Genomic DNA, 20,177 nt, shown 5'->3' with positions numbered 1-20,177 from the left:
TCACTGAATAAAAATATTGGTAAATTGAGAAAATGTTCCACCTGTACTGAGTACAATGTTAAAGGAAGGGAAAGATAAATACATGATTGTTACAATAATAACTAAATGATATAATATACAGTATGTTACTATGTAATTATATTATCGGTACTTTGGTTAAAACTTAAACTTAATATTTTTGCGTATTGAACAGAAAGACAGACAGACAGACAGGCAGGCAGACAGACAGACAGGCAGAAAGACAGACAGAAAGACAGGCAGATAGTGAGGAAGTAGTTAACTATACTAGCCTACATACTCTACTTTTACCGTATCAAATAAGTTGTGGCTTTGACTCTTACTGTACATCCACATACTGTGGATGTAGAGCACCTCAATACCTGCGTACAAGCGAGGTATTGTTTCACAGATATTACTCGGCGGTGAGGCAGGTTTGGCCGGTGGGCGTGTTCTCTCTCCCAGCTGTGGGCGGGGCTTGAATTCCTGAGTGGAATGAATTTCCTCCCGCTACGTCACTCTGGGATAGGCTGCGGGCGCTCGAGCAACGTTGTCTGTCAACGGGGTTTCGCCGATTACCTACGTGTCTGCTGGTAAGGAAAACCTTAACTAATGCCCACATACAGTTATATATGTTTATCTCTAGGTGTAAGGGAAGGGTTTACTAGTCCCTCGAGCTCGCAACGAGCCGTCGCAAAGTTGTAACTGAAGCGTTGCACGCACAACTACGACGGAAAGTTTTGCCGTGAAGGCCCTGTTATTTGTTGCAACAGGTCCGCGCCACGGTTTAGCCGTACATACATATACCACGTTAAGTGGGAAGTTGGATTTGTTAATCAACGCTGTGTCGTGTTCTTAACACAGGACTGGACAGCAAGCGGGAGAAAGTCGTCTTGCCCGTCGCGGGTTTAGGCTCCGGGATTAAAGTGATCGCCAGCGCTTTCGTCGAAACTGCCAGAGGGGACTCATTTCTGGGCTGGTTAGCTAAATGCGGTTCGAAGCTAAAATGATGCCGGTGAGTATTATATCTACTTAAATACAACTTCCGACGTTTTTTCTGTAGCTTAGTAATGTTTTGTTTCTAAATTGAATCAAGTACGTGAATACGTAGTGTTACCTATCAAGCTACCTGGAAATCCCGTTGTAGTGGTACGTGACAAGTTCATACGGTTCTAACGTTGCGTCATTGCTGTGGCACGGAACATTGAAGTTTGTTAACATTAGCTGTGTTTGATCGGGGCTTGTGACCTTTTTTTTTAGTTACGTCACTAATTTGCTTTTTAAAATATCCTGTATGCAAAACAAAAGTCAATATGGTCCTACATCAGCTGATGTGTTTGATCTTCTCAGTATGTATACACGATTTTCCTTCCCGGAACATACAACAAATAGAAGGTACTGTACCTGCCAGGTCTGGATTGTACTATGCTAACCTCGGCTCTGGACTCATGCCATACCCATCGCCTCCTCCGCCGTCATCAAAAGTCCATTGCTGTGCTGCAGTGCAAGCTTCTCTGTCTTCTGCTGTCTCTCAGCACCTTTTTAATGTGTGCAGAAAGGATAGTGAGCAGCTCTGTGTGCATGTGCTCACAGTAGAGAAGTAACCTTCTCAGTCCATAGAAAGAGTGTCACAGTATGTTAAATAGAACATGAATGATTCATCACTGACTTCGCCTGTCTGCTGTTTAAATGGTGAAGGCCAGTGTATTGGCAGCTAAGTTATAATTCACACATTTAGATTATAGTTACTTGTAAAGGGCGTGGCAATTGGATGCAAACCCTCACATATTTTTATGATTATCTGTTTTGTTTTGTTAAACCTGGATCATTATTTTGTCTGACCTGCATAAAAATATTGATTCTATGATCATGTCCAACAGAAAAGCACCAAGTGTGCACATTTAGAAGTTAAAGAAAATGTTTTCCCAAAATAGTTTACAGTTAGTTCTCTGTTCATCAGCTTTTTGCATGATAAGCAAATCTTTAAAAACAAATGCTATTTAAAGGTGAATAAAGAAGATTTTAATAACAGTACAGCTATAAATTCTGTAATAATACTATTACATTGAGGTTTTTATATGGGATGGGAGGGTAGTTGTCCGTTTAATTGTGTGCACTAATTGTGTTTACAAACACAATAAGTGGCTCTCTACAATGGTCTTTATCTACATCAGTTTTGCAAATGTCTGCAAAGACTCTAATTTTCTGAAAGTATGATCTGGATTTACTAATTGTACTTGTCTGTTAAGACACGTGTTTCCAGTAAAACAACTTCATCAGTAAATGAATAATTTTAGCAGCAGCAGGGACAGTCATGTTTGGATTGGTCTCGGCTGGTGTATGACCTTGGTCCGCTCCAGGCACATGGTCATTTGTTATCGCCAAACCTCATTCTCATGGACACCAGGACACATTGCTATCGTGTTTTACACAGGGTCTCTTGCTTTGTAGGTCACATGACACCTAATGAATTGCTCAGTATAACACATTTTGCCACCTCACAAATGATCTGCATTTGCGTTTGATTTAAGATACAGCTTCTGGTGTGCGCCTGATAAACACAAAATGGCCTCTGTTAGGTATTGCCTTTGAAATTACACCAATAGCCCATGACCCCTCTTGTTCGGACGAGGCTCGGGGGTAGTGAGAATGCAGTGCCGTAATTGCTGGCTGGGATTGTAAATAAGGGGTCACTGTTTTCAGGACACAATGAGCTGTAGGGTCTCTTTAACAGCACATTGTGTGGTGCAGAGAGCACAGTATGTGTGTGCCTGTGCTGTGGCAGCATCCTGATAAGGGATGCTCACCCTCTATTGAACCATAGCATGGCATAACTCATTAACACTTGACTCTTAAAAAAACCTGCCTTGTTCTGCAACACTTTTATCTGCTTTAGTCTGGAATCATTTGCTTTTTTATCAGCCTGTATTTCACAGTCTTGTAACCCAACAAATCTTACATTTTTGTAAGGTTTTTGTGCCAGTGTTTTAATGGTGGGAATATGGTGGTGATGCTCTGGGAAGCCTGCTTTATCTGCATGTGTCAACCGAAACCTGAGTGTTTTGTTTTTTTTTTTACCTGGCCCACAGGTTTTTAGTTTACTATGTGGGGAGAGTCAGCACTGTATAAACAGGCACATCAGTGACAGCTGGTGATGACGATCAAGGACAATGTTTTGATTTCTAAGCGGAATTATCAGGACGACTGCACTAGCTGGAAAGACTGTTTAATACAATGGACAGGTTATGACACTTCTCTTCCAAGAAGCAAAAACAAGTCTAATAAATGATTTTATGAGTTGTCAGGCTGTGGCTGTGTTTAACTGTGTAGGACTCACATACGCCTCAGAGGATATACAGGAAGTATTGTATGACGAGATAAACAAAGCCGCATGATTAATGTGTAAATGAAATCAACCAAACAAATAGATGGTTTCCTTTTAATAACAACTAAGCAGTCACAGCTTTTTAACACAAGTTAAAAAGTACAGAATCAACAACTTTAATGGCGATACACATTTTACAATAAAATGTTACTTATATCATTTTTTTTCTTTTGATATTATGAATGAATACCAAACAATAGGTGCTTGTAGACTTGTGTGGATTACATCTTTAAAATAACAAATTATTGCACACTATTTTTTTTTTGTGTTCTTTCTATGAACTATTAGGAAAGTGCAAACATTGGCCTGGGAACTAAATTTAGCTCTTTGTCCCACTGATCCAAATGGGGCTAATGTCCCCGAGTCTCTAGAAAGATTTCTGCAGTGGTAAAAGGCTTTTGTAGTCTGCCTAGTCTAGTTATTCACTTGCTCTGGCTTCACTGATTTCTTTTTTGCATATGATTAGGCAGCACAAAGACATCATTCAGTCTGCTGTTTGTAGGAAACCAATTAGTTCATGTGTCACATTTTAAAGCACTATCTTCCTTTACTTCCTGTTAGTTTCCTACTTAGGAGGTAATTATTGATAAAATTCCTATTTGCATACAGTTAATGGTTCTCGCAATCTATTTGTTTATCTGAATTACTTTATCCACCTGCTAAAAATAACACTCTTGCCTTTTATCTACCTGTAATATAGTAATATTTCAACAGTTTTGCTAAAATGGCTAATGTGTGATAGGATAGACTAAGTACTGCAGTGCAGTCAGCAGGAAGATGTCCTGATGGAAGCATTACAGCTCGCTGCAGCTCCAGTCTGTTGTACAAGCTGCTTGTTTATTCTTTTCTTATAAATGCTGCAGCTGATTGATTCTCATCCAGAACAGAAAGAGATATTGAGAGAATCAAACAACGCAAACTGGAATAATCCTTTAAACTGCAAGGACTTTCTCCGCTGCCTTTTTTTGAACGACTGCTCTGGTAGAGCTGTGTCAACGTTTGAAGCTTTGGTAGAGAGACACACGAGGTGGACCTTCATTTACTAGTTGTTCTGATGTTCCGGAGTAATTTTATTATAGTACAAGGTCTTGTTTGTCTATTTGTGGCTATGTATACTGCTGAGCCGACACTTTTGATGGCTCTTAATTTAATATGTGGCCAATTGCATTTGGACAGTGGATTTGAGAGAGTAATGCAGTACATTTGACCTTTACACAGAGACAGCGGGTGTTCAAAGTAACTTTCTGGAGTAACAATGTCCAAAGGTAATACTTTAAACCTGCCCTATACACAAGACAAGCATGGCCTCCTGGTTTTAAACACCATTCTGCTGCAGTACACGTGTGTTATCAGAACAATTAGTGGGTGTGCCACACACAGCGTTCCTTCCTGCGATTGGTTACAGCTACACTGTTGATCTTTAAACTCAAATCTTGCTAGACTCGAAACAACTGGAGATGCCTGCGACGCTTTTCCCCAGAGGTGTTCAATCAGTGGTATGTGCTTCAGGGTCGAGAAGATAACTATATTACAAATTTTAAGGCTGCGTCACTGGACTGAACTGTGTGTATCAGCTGTAGAGTACAACTTTTTTTTACAGTACTTCTCCTGTACAGTAGCCACGGCTCTTTTTACTTCTACAGAGCAGAGACTTGACAATGAAGGTGATACACATGAAGCTGGAACAAAGGTTACAGTATATGCCTTTGTTTGCTCCATTTAGTCTATTTTTTTTAAACAGGTCAGGTGTATTCTTATAGCAGTCTTTTGTTTAAGGGTTTGACGCAACAGCTCCTCATCTTGGAAAACCACACAGTCCCAGTCGTGTTATTCCAAAGTTTTTTTGACCAAGCAGATTGCATATGTTTAAGTTCTCCCTAAATTACTTTTTTATGGCTTTAATACAGAAAGATATCTGCTCACAGGAAATGTATCTCTAGATGCCTTTATTCATTAGTGATTCAGGTGGATATCTCTCATCTTAAGACTTTAAAATTGACTGTTGGCCTAGTTGCAGGCAGTTAAATGCAGTTGAATTTAAGCTGGCTGTTGTATTACTGAGCCAGGAGTCTGTTGAAAGGCTATTTTTTATAGCAGATTAACTTAATCACTTAGATATGGCCTCAGTGACCTGTCCTTATACTGTAGCTGCTCTGAACGGAGAGCATCCACAGTGCAGATTGTTTAAAGACAACGTTTCTCTGCATTGACCGTAATTTTCTGCATTTCCAAGCTGTCACATCATCGCCAAACGCTGGGAAACTGCTTCAGCACCTTTTTAATGAAATGCACTGCAACCATCACATGGTTTTACCCAGGGCTTTATCATTTCCTGCTCTAAAGTAAGAAGGACGGGCAGTCCAGCAGTTGCTACTGTTTGATGCTCAGAAGGCTAATGTATGACCCAATCAAAGGTCAATTAAATTACATATTGGTACTGCTCACTTGAGGTGTAAGATTAGAAAAACGCACATTTACAGTTGATAATAAAGTCACACTGAACCACTTACTCAATTTGTGTATTTTCATAAAAATTCTGAGTACAGAGGTGTTTATTGTGCAAAACGGTGCTGCTGGCCAGTGACCTTAGGTTGTAGGTGGATGAAGGACAGCAGCAAAGTGTCCAATCATCAAAACAGAGGGCAGGACTTGGTAGTAGAGGACCTGCGTCATTAACTTTAATGTTGAGGAAAAATGGCTCCCAGTAAAGGCATTACCACCAAGACTCCATTCCTGTCCCAGCAGTGTTTTTGTCCTCTCACTCTTTCAGCGTTGCCCTCTCCCACCCTCTGCTGCCTTGCTGTGTTGTCTCTCTTACACTCTCCAAATATTAACAGTGTCATTTGAATGTCACATTACTGGGAAGTTGTGATGATGTCAGCTGCTCTGTCTTTATCCGTCAATGTCTTCTTGGTGGAAGAAAATGCCGACTGGAGACATTGAGGTTTTTTTTTTCTCTATATTTTTCTTTGTGCAAATGTTCTGATAAAAAGGAAAGGAGTCATCCTGGTTTAGGACCACCTCAGAACAAAGCTTATACTGTGAGATCCAGTTAGACACACATTCTCTTTTAAGCTCTTTGTTTTATGGATTACTGACAGGAATGACTCACTGCCACTTTGCTTTGTTGATGGTGATCTTTTATTTGCATCTCTAACAAACAAACAAGTTGAGTCACTTGTGAGTCAGCCCACTGCTTGGTTTTACATTTGCCTCACCACCAGGAAGCAAACTTATCTTGCTGTGTATGTTGCTACGGAGATATTTAGAGAAAACAGGCTTGCCAACCAAACAGACTCGCTCACTCAAGGAAAGCATTTGTGAAGCGCAGGGGCATAAAGCCACTTAAGGTTCCCGCACCTTTTCTCAATGCTGTACTTTTGTTTCGTCACTTTGGCTGCAGCTGCTCTGTATGCATGCCCCCCAAGCCCTTTGTGTTTGTGACCCGGCTGACCTGGTATTCCCACTATGGCCCCTCCAGACACTGCCGTGAACAGCAGTGTGCAGTGAATGGAAAAACCTGAAAGTCTACACAAACTGCAATAATCGTAACCATTAAAGGCTTTCTGTTATTCTAGCTGCTGGGTGGCTGCTTATGCTTTCATTTCTGTTGATGTCGACGTTAAGATACTGCATTGCGTTTCCCATTCCAGTGTTATCAGTGAAAGTGTCACTGAGATAGTAGTCTCCTTAGATCGACAAAGAACAGTCTCTCCCATCTGTCAGTCCCAAAGACAAACAAATTCAACTTCCTCAGAATCCTCAGTGCTCTGCTCTTTTTCAGTGCTTGGTGGAGATATTTGAGCATGTGATCTCTCACAGAAGTGACAGCACTGTTTAACAGTTAAGTGACGTGAGATGCAGTGGTAGTCTAGAAGCTGGTGTGTTTTTTTTGTTTTTTTTCTGACAAAGAAGAATGTTGGCTTGGAAACGTATACAACCCGCATGCATTAACTGAAACTCAGGAAAGTTAGTTAAGCATATGCACCAGTTATAAATAAGATGTCCATCCTGTTTTTACCAGAGGCTCTCATCACGTCAACTGCTCTATCCAATCATCCTGTTTCTGTCTTCCCCAGATGTTCCTGACCGTATACCTCAGTAACAATGATCAGCATTTTACTGAGGTTCCCGTTACTCCAGAGACGCTGTGCCGAGATGTGGTCGATTTGTGCAAGGAACCGGGGGAGACGGACTGCCACCTGTCAGAGATGTGGCGTGGATCTGGTGAGTGCCGATGTCGACCTTTTTTTTTTTTTTCTCTAGCACATCAGTCTGTAAACCAGGAGAACTATGACACTGCTTTGCTTGGAACATGGCTGCACCCAAAGTAAGGAGTCTGTGTATAGACGTTTTTTTCTCTTCCTTCTTTAGTTGGAGCCAAATTGCTTTTTCTGAAGTAGACCATATACAGAGATAAGCTCCGTGGTTAACTGCTGCTATGCAAATTAGGTACAACTCATAATCCCTGTAACAAACACAAGCATGCAGACATCTCCCACATCTCTCAGGTGGGAGGGGACAGTTGGGACTTCATGCCTGCCCCGTTTTCCCTATCTCTAAGAAGGAAGTATTCAGAATCAGAATTCAAGGAGCCAGGCTTTGTCGCTGTTGCCATGGTGATGCTGCCGTAAGAGCGTAGAAAGTGCCAATTATTGTGAGCTGAGTACTTCCATAAGTAGTCTAAAAAGATTCTCATTTGTCTCTGCAGGCCACTGCTGACTCTCCTTGACAACACAGCAATGACATTTTGCAACCGTTTAGATGTACTTACTGATTTGTTTTTCAGTCATGTCATTATAACAGATCACTTTCCTTGACCTCTACTTGACAGTAATTTGTCTAGCCATTTATATAATGAAATGCCGCTAAGAAGGTTGAAGAAAATGTCTGAGGAATGGATCACGGGCACTTAATTTCAGTATCTGCCAGCGTAATTGACACATAACAGCCGTTTTCCCTAAGCTCTTCGTCAGAAAGATGTACTTGATGATAAAATGATGAGTCTCCTTTCAGTGTAGGCCAGCGGTGTTCAGATAGAGGTTGGGCAGGATCATATGTACGCTTCACTCCATTTGCTATTGTGATATGTTTAAACCTTCTAAGGGTGTGTTTTACTTAACACCTGAGCTGATGTTTTATGATTCATCACATTTGCAGAGCGAGCTGTAGGTGAGGGGGAGAGAATGCTGGATGTGCTGCAAAGATGGGGACAACACAGGCCAGAAGTGCGCTTCTTTCTGCGCCACAACCGAGCTCCTAGTAAGGAAGCAGGTAAGTGCTGACTTGATCGTGTTGCTTTGCCTTTTTCTAGGAACACAGATTGTTTGTGCCACAGTCTCAGACCCCAGTTGCATAACTAAGCCTGCTCAAAGCCTGAGTCTTGCCCAGGGATTAGATGGCTGTTTTCTCTTCCTGTCATCTTAGCCTGCTCTTGGGTTTTCCACCCTGTTGGTGTAGCCCACAGTGTTTACAACTATGTTGTACATTACCTCTGGATTCTGGTGTGTAACGGCTCTGCAGGACCTTACATTATCTAATAGGGTCTTGTATCATACGGGTTATTCAGGAGGATCAAGAAGCGGTGAGCCAAAGAGAAATGGGGTGAAGGGTCCCACTGACAGAAGAATGGAGAATGGGGCAAGTACTTGATTTGTTTTTGGCTGTTTTTGGAGTATTTGAAAACCACTAGGATGCAGAAAAAGATAATGATGAAGTTTTGGCAGTCATGTAATTATTAATTTTTTCAACAATGTGTCTCTGGCTGCTTTTGCTTTTTTGATTAGTATTGAATTTTCAATCAATATTTAGCATTTATTTGTTTACTGAGTCTCTCCATACATCTTTGTCCCTTCAGGTGGTAGCGCCCAGGATGGATATGACCCTGGCTGAGTTGCAAGAGATGGCTGCCAGACAACAGCAGCAAATAGAAGCTCAACAGCAGCTCCTTGCTTCAAAGGTGCATAAAGATGAAGTGCAAGATAAAAGAGAGAAGATGGAGAATGGAATGGGTGGTAGAGATTAAAGTAAACCATAGGAAAGAGGACAGTTTAATGGAAAGATGAAACGGGTTTACTGAGAAAGCATATAGTATGCAATAGTGCACATAAATATACTTCAAGAAATTGGGTGCACATAGGGTTGTTTGTTAGAGTGCATATGTTGGTTAGTGTCTATTAAGATAACTATGTAGCACTGTGTATGACTGAGGATGAAATGGCACATCAAGGAATGCTTTTTGATTTAGGTACTAAACACTTGCACGCAATCTAACGTAGCATTACCAATGTCATACTTGAGCTGAAACCTTAGAGCTTTCCCACACAGTTTAAGGGACACTGTGCCATATTTAAGAATGGATGATTGATTTTGAAAGTTAACATTGTTATGCTTTCTTAACTCTTATATCACTAAATATGTTGACATTAAGGCAGTTGACACCTTGTGACCTGCTACTTCCTCAACCCCTGTTGTTCAGTGCTATGCCTAAATAAACATTGCCAGCTACTCTGTCACGGATTACTGGTAAAACAAAGTTAGCAAGAACGTGTTTGTTTGCTTCTGACCTTTGCCCTGTCTCTTATGTCTGCAGGAGCAGCGACTGCGCTACTTGAAACAACAGGAGCAGCGTCAGCAGCAACAGGCCTCCGAGCAGGAGAAGCTGCAGCGCCTCAGAGAGAACATTGAGAATCAGGAAGCTCGTCTCAAGAAGGTCCGGGCCCTCAAGGGTCAAGTGGAGCAGAAACGCCTTAGCAATGGCAAACTAGGTGAGCTCATGTACTTAGGGAATCCATAAATCAACACGTGCTTGGACTATTATACTTCTTGCATGGAGGCTTTCAATTTAGAGATTAAGGCACTGTGTCTTATGATATTCTCCTTTTCATTTTGCTATTCAGCCTCAATTTTTATCACATACATTTTACCTGTTGTTTTCCTCACAATTTGGTTATCTCTCACCCTTTACAGTGGAGGAGATAGAGCAAATGAACAACCTGTTCCAACAGAAGCAGAGAGAACTAGTGATGGCTGCATCCAAGGTAGAGGAGCTTAGCCGACAGCTTGATTTGCTCAAAAATGGTAAAATGGAAAGCTTCAATGACAACCAGAGTTCTGTGGCTGAACTAGACCGCCTTTACAAAGAGCTACAGGTGAGCAGAATTAAAGATATATATATATATATATCAAAACTGTCCTTCAAAGATGTATTTGGTTTGAATGAGCAAACATGTTAAACATCTCCTTTTTTTTGTCCTTCTGAATGGTTAGTTAAGAAACAGACTCAACCAGGATCAGAATTCTAAGTTGCAGCAACAGAGAGAAAATCTGAACAAGCGCAACCTGGAGGTTGCTGCTATGGACAAAAGGATCAACGAGCTCAGAGACAGACTATGGAAGAAGAAGGCAGCACTGCAGAAGGAAAATGTGCCTGTAAGTATTTTCTGACACTATATTAAATTTAAAAAAGTAATGACATATGAAGGTGCTCTGTATTCACCTTTTGAGTGAGTAGTGAAACTGTTGTAATCGCTGCGCCCTCTAGTGGCTTTAAGTAAAGGTTGTTTTTATTTCTCTACGCCTGGAAGCCTCAGATGCCGTGGCATTCAGAGCTCACCAATGTAAGGCTCTTCAGACTTTCTACTCTTATGCTTGAACTCCTTCACTTCAAAGAGCTGGCTCTTATCTATCTTATTTAGATTTTATTTCCATTCTTTGATCTCCTTATTCAAGATGGACTATGGGGACTGGTCATTGTTCTGATCATGTCACGTTTGCAGTTCCACTTCTTCCATCAGCTGTGTGTTTCAGTCACAGGCAAGCAGGAATGCCAGAGATGGTATCTCCTTTTTTTTCTTTTTTTTGCCTCTCGTTTGACACAAACAGGAAAATGAGATTGACCATTTTACTGAAGGCAAGCTGTCCTCTGGGTTATCGAAATACATGATATCATAAACTAGATGACTGGAATCAACACAACTGAAAACCAGCAGGCTGAAGATTCCAGTTTTGGCCTTATCTTTTTTGTACTGTACTGTACTTGTTGCCCGGTATTCCTGTGCTCCATTTGGAGCTGTTTTGGACACTGGTTATCAAAGAACTGTAAATAAGAGTCAACAGTTGTTTGTTTTTTTGTTTTTTATGAAACACGCTGAGGAAGAAAAATTACTATGTTCACAGCTGGAGGTTGGGTGTTTGTTTAGGTAGTGCAACACTGAAAATGGCAGAAAAAAACACTAATACTAATTGGATTCCGGATGATTTTATATTTCTCTAATTCTTTTACATTAAGTATTTTTCTCTGTCCTCTGGAGTTCTGTAATTGTCTGACATTTTAAGCCTAACTTTCCTCCTTTTTTAACTAAATTAATTAACTTCAAATGTTATTTTATTTTTGAATATGGGTGCATTGCTTTTATTAATAATGTATATGTATAATGTAATAATGTTTTTCCATAGTATGTAGTGTTTTCAAATACAATGTAAAACATCAAAACTGGCCCAAGTAAAACCACAATACATTTTTATAGGTACAAATTCTTTTCTTAGAGTCTTAAAGAAACCAACTTCTCTTAAGCCTGCTTATGTAAAAAAACAAAAACAAATAAACACATACACACATTTCTCTGTTCAGTGAGATGAAGGCCTGAATGGCTCTTAGTAAAAAGGTAATTCACCCACAGTCTGCCTAGAATCATAATGAGTGGGCTTTTTTTATACTGGTACAAAGGCACACTCCATCCAAGCTAACCAAGCAGCAAGTGCCTGGCTGACATCACCCAGCAAACACACATGACCATACTGAATGAAGGAGCAGCATGAGAGCTGCCAGCCCAGAGTCATCACACACAATCCTAGTCATAGAGTTGAAGAACGGTGATGAAATATTCAGATAGGAAAGGACATTTCTTTTTTTTGAATTATTGTTGCATGTCTGTGTTTTTGTTTTCTCAAGAATGGCTATCCTGGTAAAGAGAGGGCTTCAAAAGACGCTCATCTTCAGGTAACTAAACTAGTTAGAGCTAAACATATGTTTCTGATTAAAGTATGACTCCAGTATTCATCAGTATTTTGTTTTTTGTTTTGTTTTTTTACCTATTTTGCACTGTCAGTGTCATCTGCACTGTTTGTCTAGAGGTTGAGCTCTTAACGTAAATTTGAAGGGACAGTTGTTACAGCTGTCTTTTTTGTATCCTGGGATTCATCCTATAAGGTTCTGCTGTGGGTGTGAATTTTACCCGCTCTTGTAACTGTTGTCAAAGACTGGGAAAACAATTATTCTGTCATTAATAAGCAACTATAATACATTGATTTATTAATGTCTATGAGAGAGAATGTAAATACCTGTGTGAGGTGTTGTCATTCTGAGATTTTTGTTTTGAGTAAAATGTCTGTTATTGTCAGGGCATTGTGCACAGATTGTGCTGAATGTATATGTTCGACAGTCTCCTAGTATCACACACTGGTCAGACAAAGTAAAATGTGTTAAGTTGCTCCATGCTCTGGCGCCACCCTCAGGCCAACCTTGAGTCTTGTTTCTTTCTTTCTTTATTTATTTTTATTATTATTGTTTATATTGTTATAAAATCACCATTGGTACCTTCTAGGGTTGCTGTACATCTCATGCCATCACTACCAAGATAAAGTTTACCCACTGACCTTTGCCATTTTTGTCTGTCGGTCCCTTTTGCTATGCAGATGCCTTCTGATGGCCCAGCTGGACAGCAGTCGGGCACATCTCGTGTGGCAGCAGTTGGCCCGTATATCCAGTCGTCCACCATGCCCCGGGGCTCAGGGAGACTTGACCTGCTTGTAAAGCCAACCTACCCAGACAGCACTGCCACTCTTCCAGCTCACGACCCACAAAGCAAGACCACTACAGGTGAGGAAACCCAGACAGCACGCCATCTTTCCCCTGAGGTCCTGCCCACGGCTCAAGTATCTACTATAGCCAACTTGGAAGTAGGACTCCCCTCATTTTGTTATATGGTGTTTTTTCCCCTCCAACGCCTGCTTCCAGCAGGAACAAGAGAGTCCGGGATGCCTGGTTGTGATGTCACTCTAACCTCTGAAGGTAGCTATAGTACAGTAGTTAGCTGCTGGATGGTGTGCTGTGATCTGATTGCTGAGCCTGAAAATCAAAACATTTTGTCTTTTCTGAGAATAATGAGTAATTGTGTTTTTATTGCCAGAGTGTATGTTAGTCACTGTAATCTATGTTATTTGACAACCAGTGATGCGATCAAAGTTTGTGATACTTTTGGGTAAAAAAGGACCCCCTTCCTCCTCTCCTCGTTTTAAAGCAATTACACATACAGGATGTTAAAAAAAGCATAGTGTATCATAACTGGACTCCATTGTTTCTACACGCTTTATTGATTGTCATTATGAGAAGAAGAGTGATAGGAATGGTCAAGCACATAGAGAAATCTGCTCTTAGCATACACAGATTCTGGCATTGTTCCGAGCAAGGACCGTATCAGGGAGGCTTGTGGGGCCTGTACAGGTCTCTGGGACGACTTGCCTTAACCGCAGCCAAATGCATGAGCAACGTGAGATCTGCAGCTCTAAGGGTATTTAGATTTTTGTTTGTTTGTTTTTTGTCTTCTGAATGCATCTTCCTTAGAAGCCATGTTCTTGCTTAAGCCTCTAAAAGAGCTGCGGGCTAAGAGAAAAGGTACACGGTTGTGTATAAGTGTGTGTGTTTGTCTTTTTTTTTTATTTTAATTTTTTTTTGTGTGAAGGTTATCCTCGCAGAGGAAAACACATATATTTTGTTACTTTTGAGTTTCATCTTTGGTCCTGCTAGTTTGCTTTGTTGCAGTTTGTTAAAGCCTGTTTCTCTTCTTCCGTTTTTTTCTTTGATGTTCTAAATGGGTCAGTTGGAAGAAACATAAGCTACAGTTGAACTGACATTCTGACCAGATCAATTAGGTCTTGTTCTGGAAAATGTGTGTGTTTGGGTGATCTTAAAAACCTTCCTGAGAGCGGGCACTAAGCCGCAGTACTACACTGACCATGCTGTTTTCACCATGACATGATGCCAATGTGAGGAGCTTCAGGAGCCTGTTTTTTTTTTTTGTTTTGTTTGTTTTGTTTTTTCTCCTTTCTTTTGGCTCGTCTGGTGGTGTGGCATGCATGGCCCCTGACTGTGTCTCAGTTAACCAGACAAAAAAAAACTTTTTGGGCAAAGATGGCAGCAATGTACTGCAAAATCCACTATTGTTTGCTTCGTTTGAATCTGCAGTGACACAGGGATGAGGGGTTCCGTACCTTCATACTCACTGAATCTGAGTAAGCAGTTGGATAAGAAAAAACCTGCTATGATTGCTTTTTCTGAGCACATTGTCACAATTTATTAAGAATTGCTGGCATTACTGCAGGAATCCTAACTAAACATGTTATAATTTACAGAACGAACATGCATTTTACCAACTGGGAACCAGATTCAGCCTGATGCCCCATGGAAGCCACCTTTATACTCTGCTGTTTGAGCTTTGTTTTCTAGATAGATAATGAAGTGCACATGTGTGGCTTTATTCCCTTTGCTTGTGGTACTGTACATAATATTTCTTTTGCCTTCTTTGCTCTGTTTCCTCCCATGGGATCTCCAGGTGTTCAACCATCCAAGCTGGCAGACTGGACTTCTGCAGGTCCGGAATCCAAAACGAACAGCCGTGGTTCGTCGTCAACTCTGCCACGAATGACCTCACACTCCAACTCTAACATCGAGCAAGGTGATGACACACAAATGTGCTACTAATGTGTGAACAATGCTGCACACTGCACTTCCTTCCTCTCACCATGAAATCAATGTCTCTGTCCAAAATCACTTCCAGTTTAGTCATTCGCTACTCCCTATATATGGTAGCCTGAAAAGAGTGAACAATTAAATGAGGCTGATTATGACCTCTAAATGTTCTTTACGACCAGATGACACAGAGCAGAAGAAGGACAAGAGGGGCCGTCCGTTGTCCATGTTTGAGTCAACTGAGGCTCCCACCACCTCCCTCCGCAAAAACCAGAGCAGTGACAATTTAGTCAGGGATGCTCAGGTGAGAGAAAATGAAAACGCATGATTGAAATTGTTAAAATAAAAGAACTACTAACTAAGATTTAGTTGGAGCACTACAGCATTTAATTTCCTTTTATTCTCTACTCCTCATCTTGTCTAGTCTGCTCCAAAGGCTCCGGTCAAGGTACCTCCTCCTGTGCCCAGCAAACCAAAAGGCCCTGGTGTGCCTTATGGCAAACTAGGCCTCAACACAGGCACCTTCCCTAAAGCCAAGCCCCACAGCCAACAACCCCAGACAGCCCAAGGCCGCAGCCCTGTCCCGGCTTTACAGAGCCATACACTCCCTCTGCCCTCCAAGCAGGAAGCTCCACCAGCAGCTACGGTACGACCCTTCACCCCAGAGCTGCCCTCCTCCAAAGAAGCCAACCTGACTAAACCTCAGACTGTAGCGGCAAGCTCCATTTACTCCATGTACACACAGCAGCCTGGTTCAGGGAAGCCTTTCCAGCCTGGCGTGCAGGGTGCTCACAACAGGGCCCAAACCCGTACAAATGGATTTGTCAGTAGTAAGTATCACTGGTGGCGTATTTGAAGTTGATAAATTCTGTTTTGGATTGCTGATAACAGACTCGATAGTATTAGTCAGTTCTGTAGTTCATAAGTACATCTAAAACAGTTGATAAACTGAATACATTAAGCTCAAACACAGTCTTAATACTGGTTTCCTGTTTTATTTATTTAATTTTTTTTAGTGTATGGTAAACCAGTGTTCCCCAGTGGAGGCTCCCCACACCCAGAGAACCCCTACCTGGAACGCCGTTCCCCTGCCCTCGAGTATGAGGTTGACCACAACGGAGCCAACAACGGTCCAAGCCCACAGCCTGAAACAGAGCGCATCCCTCGGCCCCTTAGTCCCACCAAGCTGCTTCCATTCAGTGCCCCACACAACGCCCCCAGGCCCCTGAAGAAACGCAGCTCCATCACCGAACCAGAAGGTCCCACAGGCCCTAACATTCAGAAGCTCCTTTATCAGAAGACCACGTTGGCAGCTATGGAGACTACTGTGACTACACCAACCACTCCCACCTATGTTGGCGCAGCAGAGGGGCCATTAGGGCAACATGGCGGTCACAGCCCACTCAGTGGTCCTGAATGGCCTGAGAACAACACACCAGAAACGGGACCGAGTCTGGACAGAGGATCACTTCCCCCTCACATTCCAGGTCCTAATGTGTCCACTCCTGCCCCCGCTGAACAGACCAAACCACCTTTAGCTATCCCAGAGAGCGAGGAGTTTATCCTTCCTCCTCCACCATCCCACCCACCCCCCAAGCCAGCTTTCCCACCACCACCCCCTGCTGCCTTAGGGGAGCCCGACCTGCCCCCTCCACCTCCGGAGGGTTTCCTTGAGGAGTTCCCACCATACCCACCACCCCCATACCCCAGTGGGGCAGAGCAGGACAGTTTGGCAGAAGACACCTCTAACATGAAGGCACCTGAGATCACTGGCCAGGTCACTCTGCCACCGGTATGAATCTCCCTCTACACTGCTGGATCATAATGAATCAAAAGCTTTCACTTTTCTTGTGCTTTTGTGTCTTTTACTATAATGGTTCTTAGTTGAGGCACTAGGTCAAAATTAGATTCTCCTGTTTTCGCATTTGTACGACATGTGTTTTTAAATCTCCCCCATGTCGGTCCTACTTTTTAATGACGTGGTGGTCAACAGTGACCTGGTCTGATGTTATATAAATTGCATAATCTCCGACAAGTACAGCTTGTGTTTCATGAAAATGGACTCTATTCTCCTTACAGTAAGCCGATAGAAAGCATTCAAGTAAGTGGGAGAAAGTCAGGTGGCTGTGTTGAAATTAAACAACAGTCTATATTTTCTTGTTGTTAGGGTCTTAGTGGAATTCCTTAAGTGGTTTGTTATGACCCATTTTCCTCCGTCCTACCCAACTTGAGTAAACTCCATTTAGGACCCAGAGAGCTTTGTTTATTCACGTCACCTGATTAAGATCTTAGCAGGTTGCATAATCATGGTTTTAGAGAAATGATTTGTGACCAACGGCTTGTCCTTAATAAACTGGATTAACAATCCACTAAGAGCTGGAAAAACAAGTCCCTCCCCAGCTTTCGGTCCATATTGACCAAGTCCACACTTCCACTTCAGTAGAAAAGTTTTCAGGATGAGATCCTAGCAGACACCTTCTATGATTTTACATTATTTTTTGTATGTTGCAATGGCTGTTAATTTATGTAATGTTATGACTGATGTGATTTAGGGCAAGAGGACCAACTTGCGAAAGGTTGGGTCTGAACGCATCGATCACGGCATGAGAGTGAAATTCAACCCACTGGCTCTGCTGCTGGACTCGTCTCTGGAGGGAGAATATGACCTCGTCCAGAGAATCATCTATGAAGTAAGACATTTTTTTCACAAACTGTCCATTTCATTGTCCTGTTACTTCGCTTTTTGCTGATTCTTCGAAATGCAACGTGTGCTGAGTCTGTCTTTTTCACCACAGGTGGAGGATCCCAGTCAGCCCAACGATGAAGGCATCACTGCGCTGCATAATGCTGTCTGCGCAGGTCATACAGAGATCGTCAAGTTTCTGGTTCAGTTTGGAGTCAATGTAAATGCTGCCGACAGCGACGGCTGGTGAGTTTGTGCTCAGTGCAGACGTTTAATCTTGCATTCTAACATTTTAAACTACAGGCTAATCTGAATTATGTTATGTGTTGTGGTTTTTAATTGAGAAGTTTGGACGACTGAGTATTTTGTAGTGGTCATCCAGTATGAGCCAAATGTACCGAACACTGACTGTACTAGTCAGCAGTACTCGGTGCTGGCAGCCTTTAGGACCTGTTCTTTCTTTTTCCCTCCTCCTTACTTTTTATTTCTCTCATATAGGACGCCTCTACACTGCGCCGCTTCCTGCAACAACGTGCAGGTGTGCAAGTTCCTTGTGGAGTCTGGTGCGGCAGTGTTCGCTATGACCTACAGCGACATGCAAACAGCAGCTGACAAATGTGAAGAGATGGAGGAGGGCTATACCCAGTGCTCCCAGTTCCTCTATGGTCGGTAAAAAATACTTCATCCAATTGTTTTTGCTATTTTACATTTCTTTGTGTTTTTTGTCTGTTTGTTTTTAGACGAAAACTCACTCACTCAATGCTTGAAATCTAATAAAAAAACATTTCTTGCTTCAGGTGTGCAAGAGAAGATGGGTATCATGAACAGGGGTGTGGTGTACGCTCTATGGGACTACACAGGTGAAAACCCTGATGAATTGTCATTCTGCGAGGGAGACTGCATGACCATCATCCGCCGGGAAGATGAAGATGAAATCGAATGGTGGTGGGCACGCATGGGTGACACTGAGGGTTACATTCCACGCAACCTCCTAGGGGTGAGTCAATAGAACTTGATGAATATTTGTATTTTATGCCGACACAGTAGGAAAACAATATTGACATGTTCTATTTCTCTGATAGCTGTACCCCAGAATAAAGCCAAGACAGAGGACCCTGGCATGAAAACACAAAGATCCCTGTACATTCCAATCTGCCAGATCTCTTCAAAAACACACACCAGCACACGCAAAGGCTGGAGATGTGACGGCTGCTCCCCTCACGAAGAGACAAGATCAGACCAAACAAAATGAAGGATAAACCATGAACTCTCTCTGGCACTTTTCTGTATCTACAGCAGTAGAAGTATCTGGGTTTCAAGCCACACTGTGTACTCTGTAAATTGCTTTTCCTTATTCTGTTGTCTTTTTCTCGTTTTTGTAATTATTGTCTGAAACAGTTTCTAAAGTGACAGAATAGGATGGAATGGAGCGAGCAGTATTTTTGTCTAGAAAGTTATTTTTACAAATCTTAATAGCCCCATAGAACATACTCACTTGGCTACTGGATCTTTACTAAACCACAAGGATCTCTGCATTGTCTGAGGTGAATGAACGTGATGGTGCTTTTGAGACTCATGACAATCTTGGGGAGTGCTTGGATAACCACACAGATGTTGCCACCATAGCTCTGGCTGGAAAAAAAAAATACAGTTAAACTTTTTTTTTTATTGATTTGTTGCTGTTCAGTCTGTGGTCTATGAGACACAAAAAGCCAGTCAGCGTTCCTGCACTGGCACATGGTAGCGATGTATAGAAGCTGTGTATGCTAGTAGTCCTGTCGCAAAAACTAGTGAAATGTTACTGTAGCAGTGATGTATGCTGGATAAATGACTGTCAAACTCCTTAAGAAACCCTCTGGTTAGGAATATGTCATTATCAAAAAATGCTCATATTGTATGCAGCCATTCCATGACAATACAGCAATCTTGGACTGCAGTCCCAATAAGAGTCAATAGCGGTCACTAAGCTATGATGACCTGATCTCAACACTAAGAACAGTTTCTACTGTAGGTCACGTCTTAAAGCAAATGAACCCAATTCATTGCAAACCTCTTAATGCAAAGGTATTTATTTTTGTAACTTTTTCTTTAGACCTTTTGTCAGAACTATAACCACAAGTGTATTGTAGTATAACATACATTTACAATAAAACACTTCATACTAAATCTCCTTGTTCTCCTGTAAAAGTCCTTTTTTTCTCTATTTTCTATTTTTTATTTTTTTTTAAATTGTTATTAAGTATAGATCACTTCCTGCCTGCTTAATGATGAGGTGTGTTTGCACAGGTGAACGTTGCAGTCAGCTTCATTCTAAGTAGGCCGTAATGACATTCACCACTGGTAACTGATCTGGTATTATATCA

The 20,177-nt window shown here is 41.7% G+C and overlaps 1 protein-coding gene across 8 annotated transcripts; it reads left to right on the top strand.

Annotated features, from left to right (window-relative positions):
• The first annotated feature begins 449 nt into the window (after positions 1-449).
• Positions 450-19,984, top strand: LOC114870396 (apoptosis-stimulating of p53 protein 2-like). 8 transcript variants are annotated; one of them, XM_029174912.3, is made up of 22 exons: positions 450-590; positions 862-1,012; positions 7,462-7,609; positions 8,543-8,656; positions 8,952-9,022; positions 9,240-9,341; positions 9,975-10,149; positions 10,352-10,533; positions 10,652-10,813; positions 10,969-11,001; positions 12,336-12,383; positions 13,079-13,262; positions 13,401-13,454; positions 14,995-15,117; positions 15,314-15,435; positions 15,556-15,961; positions 16,148-16,923; positions 17,684-17,821; positions 17,927-18,060; positions 18,313-18,479; positions 18,612-18,811; positions 18,897-19,984. In XM_029174912.3, the coding sequence occupies exons 2-22, from the start codon at positions 986-988 to the stop codon at positions 18,936-18,938; spliced, it is 3,408 nt and encodes a 1,135-aa protein (XP_029030745.1). In that variant the 5' UTR covers positions 450-590; positions 862-985; the 3' UTR covers positions 18,939-19,984. The 8 variants fall into 8 exon arrangements, with proteins under 8 accessions (XP_029030745.1, XP_029030747.1, XP_029030748.1 ...); XM_055502389.1 differs by lacking the exon at positions 450-590 and adding an exon at positions 1,348-1,392 and having other exon boundaries at positions 897-1,012; XM_029174914.3 differs by lacking the exon at positions 10,969-11,001.
• The last annotated feature ends 193 nt before the right edge of the window (positions 19,985-20,177 follow it).

Source organism: Betta splendens, chromosome 15 (assembly GCF_900634795.4).
Source record: "Betta splendens chromosome 15, fBetSpl5.4, whole genome shotgun sequence".
Lineage (NCBI taxonomy): Eukaryota > Metazoa > Chordata > Actinopteri > Anabantiformes > Osphronemidae > Betta > Betta splendens.
This window is presented reverse-complemented; position numbering and strand designations above follow the sequence as displayed.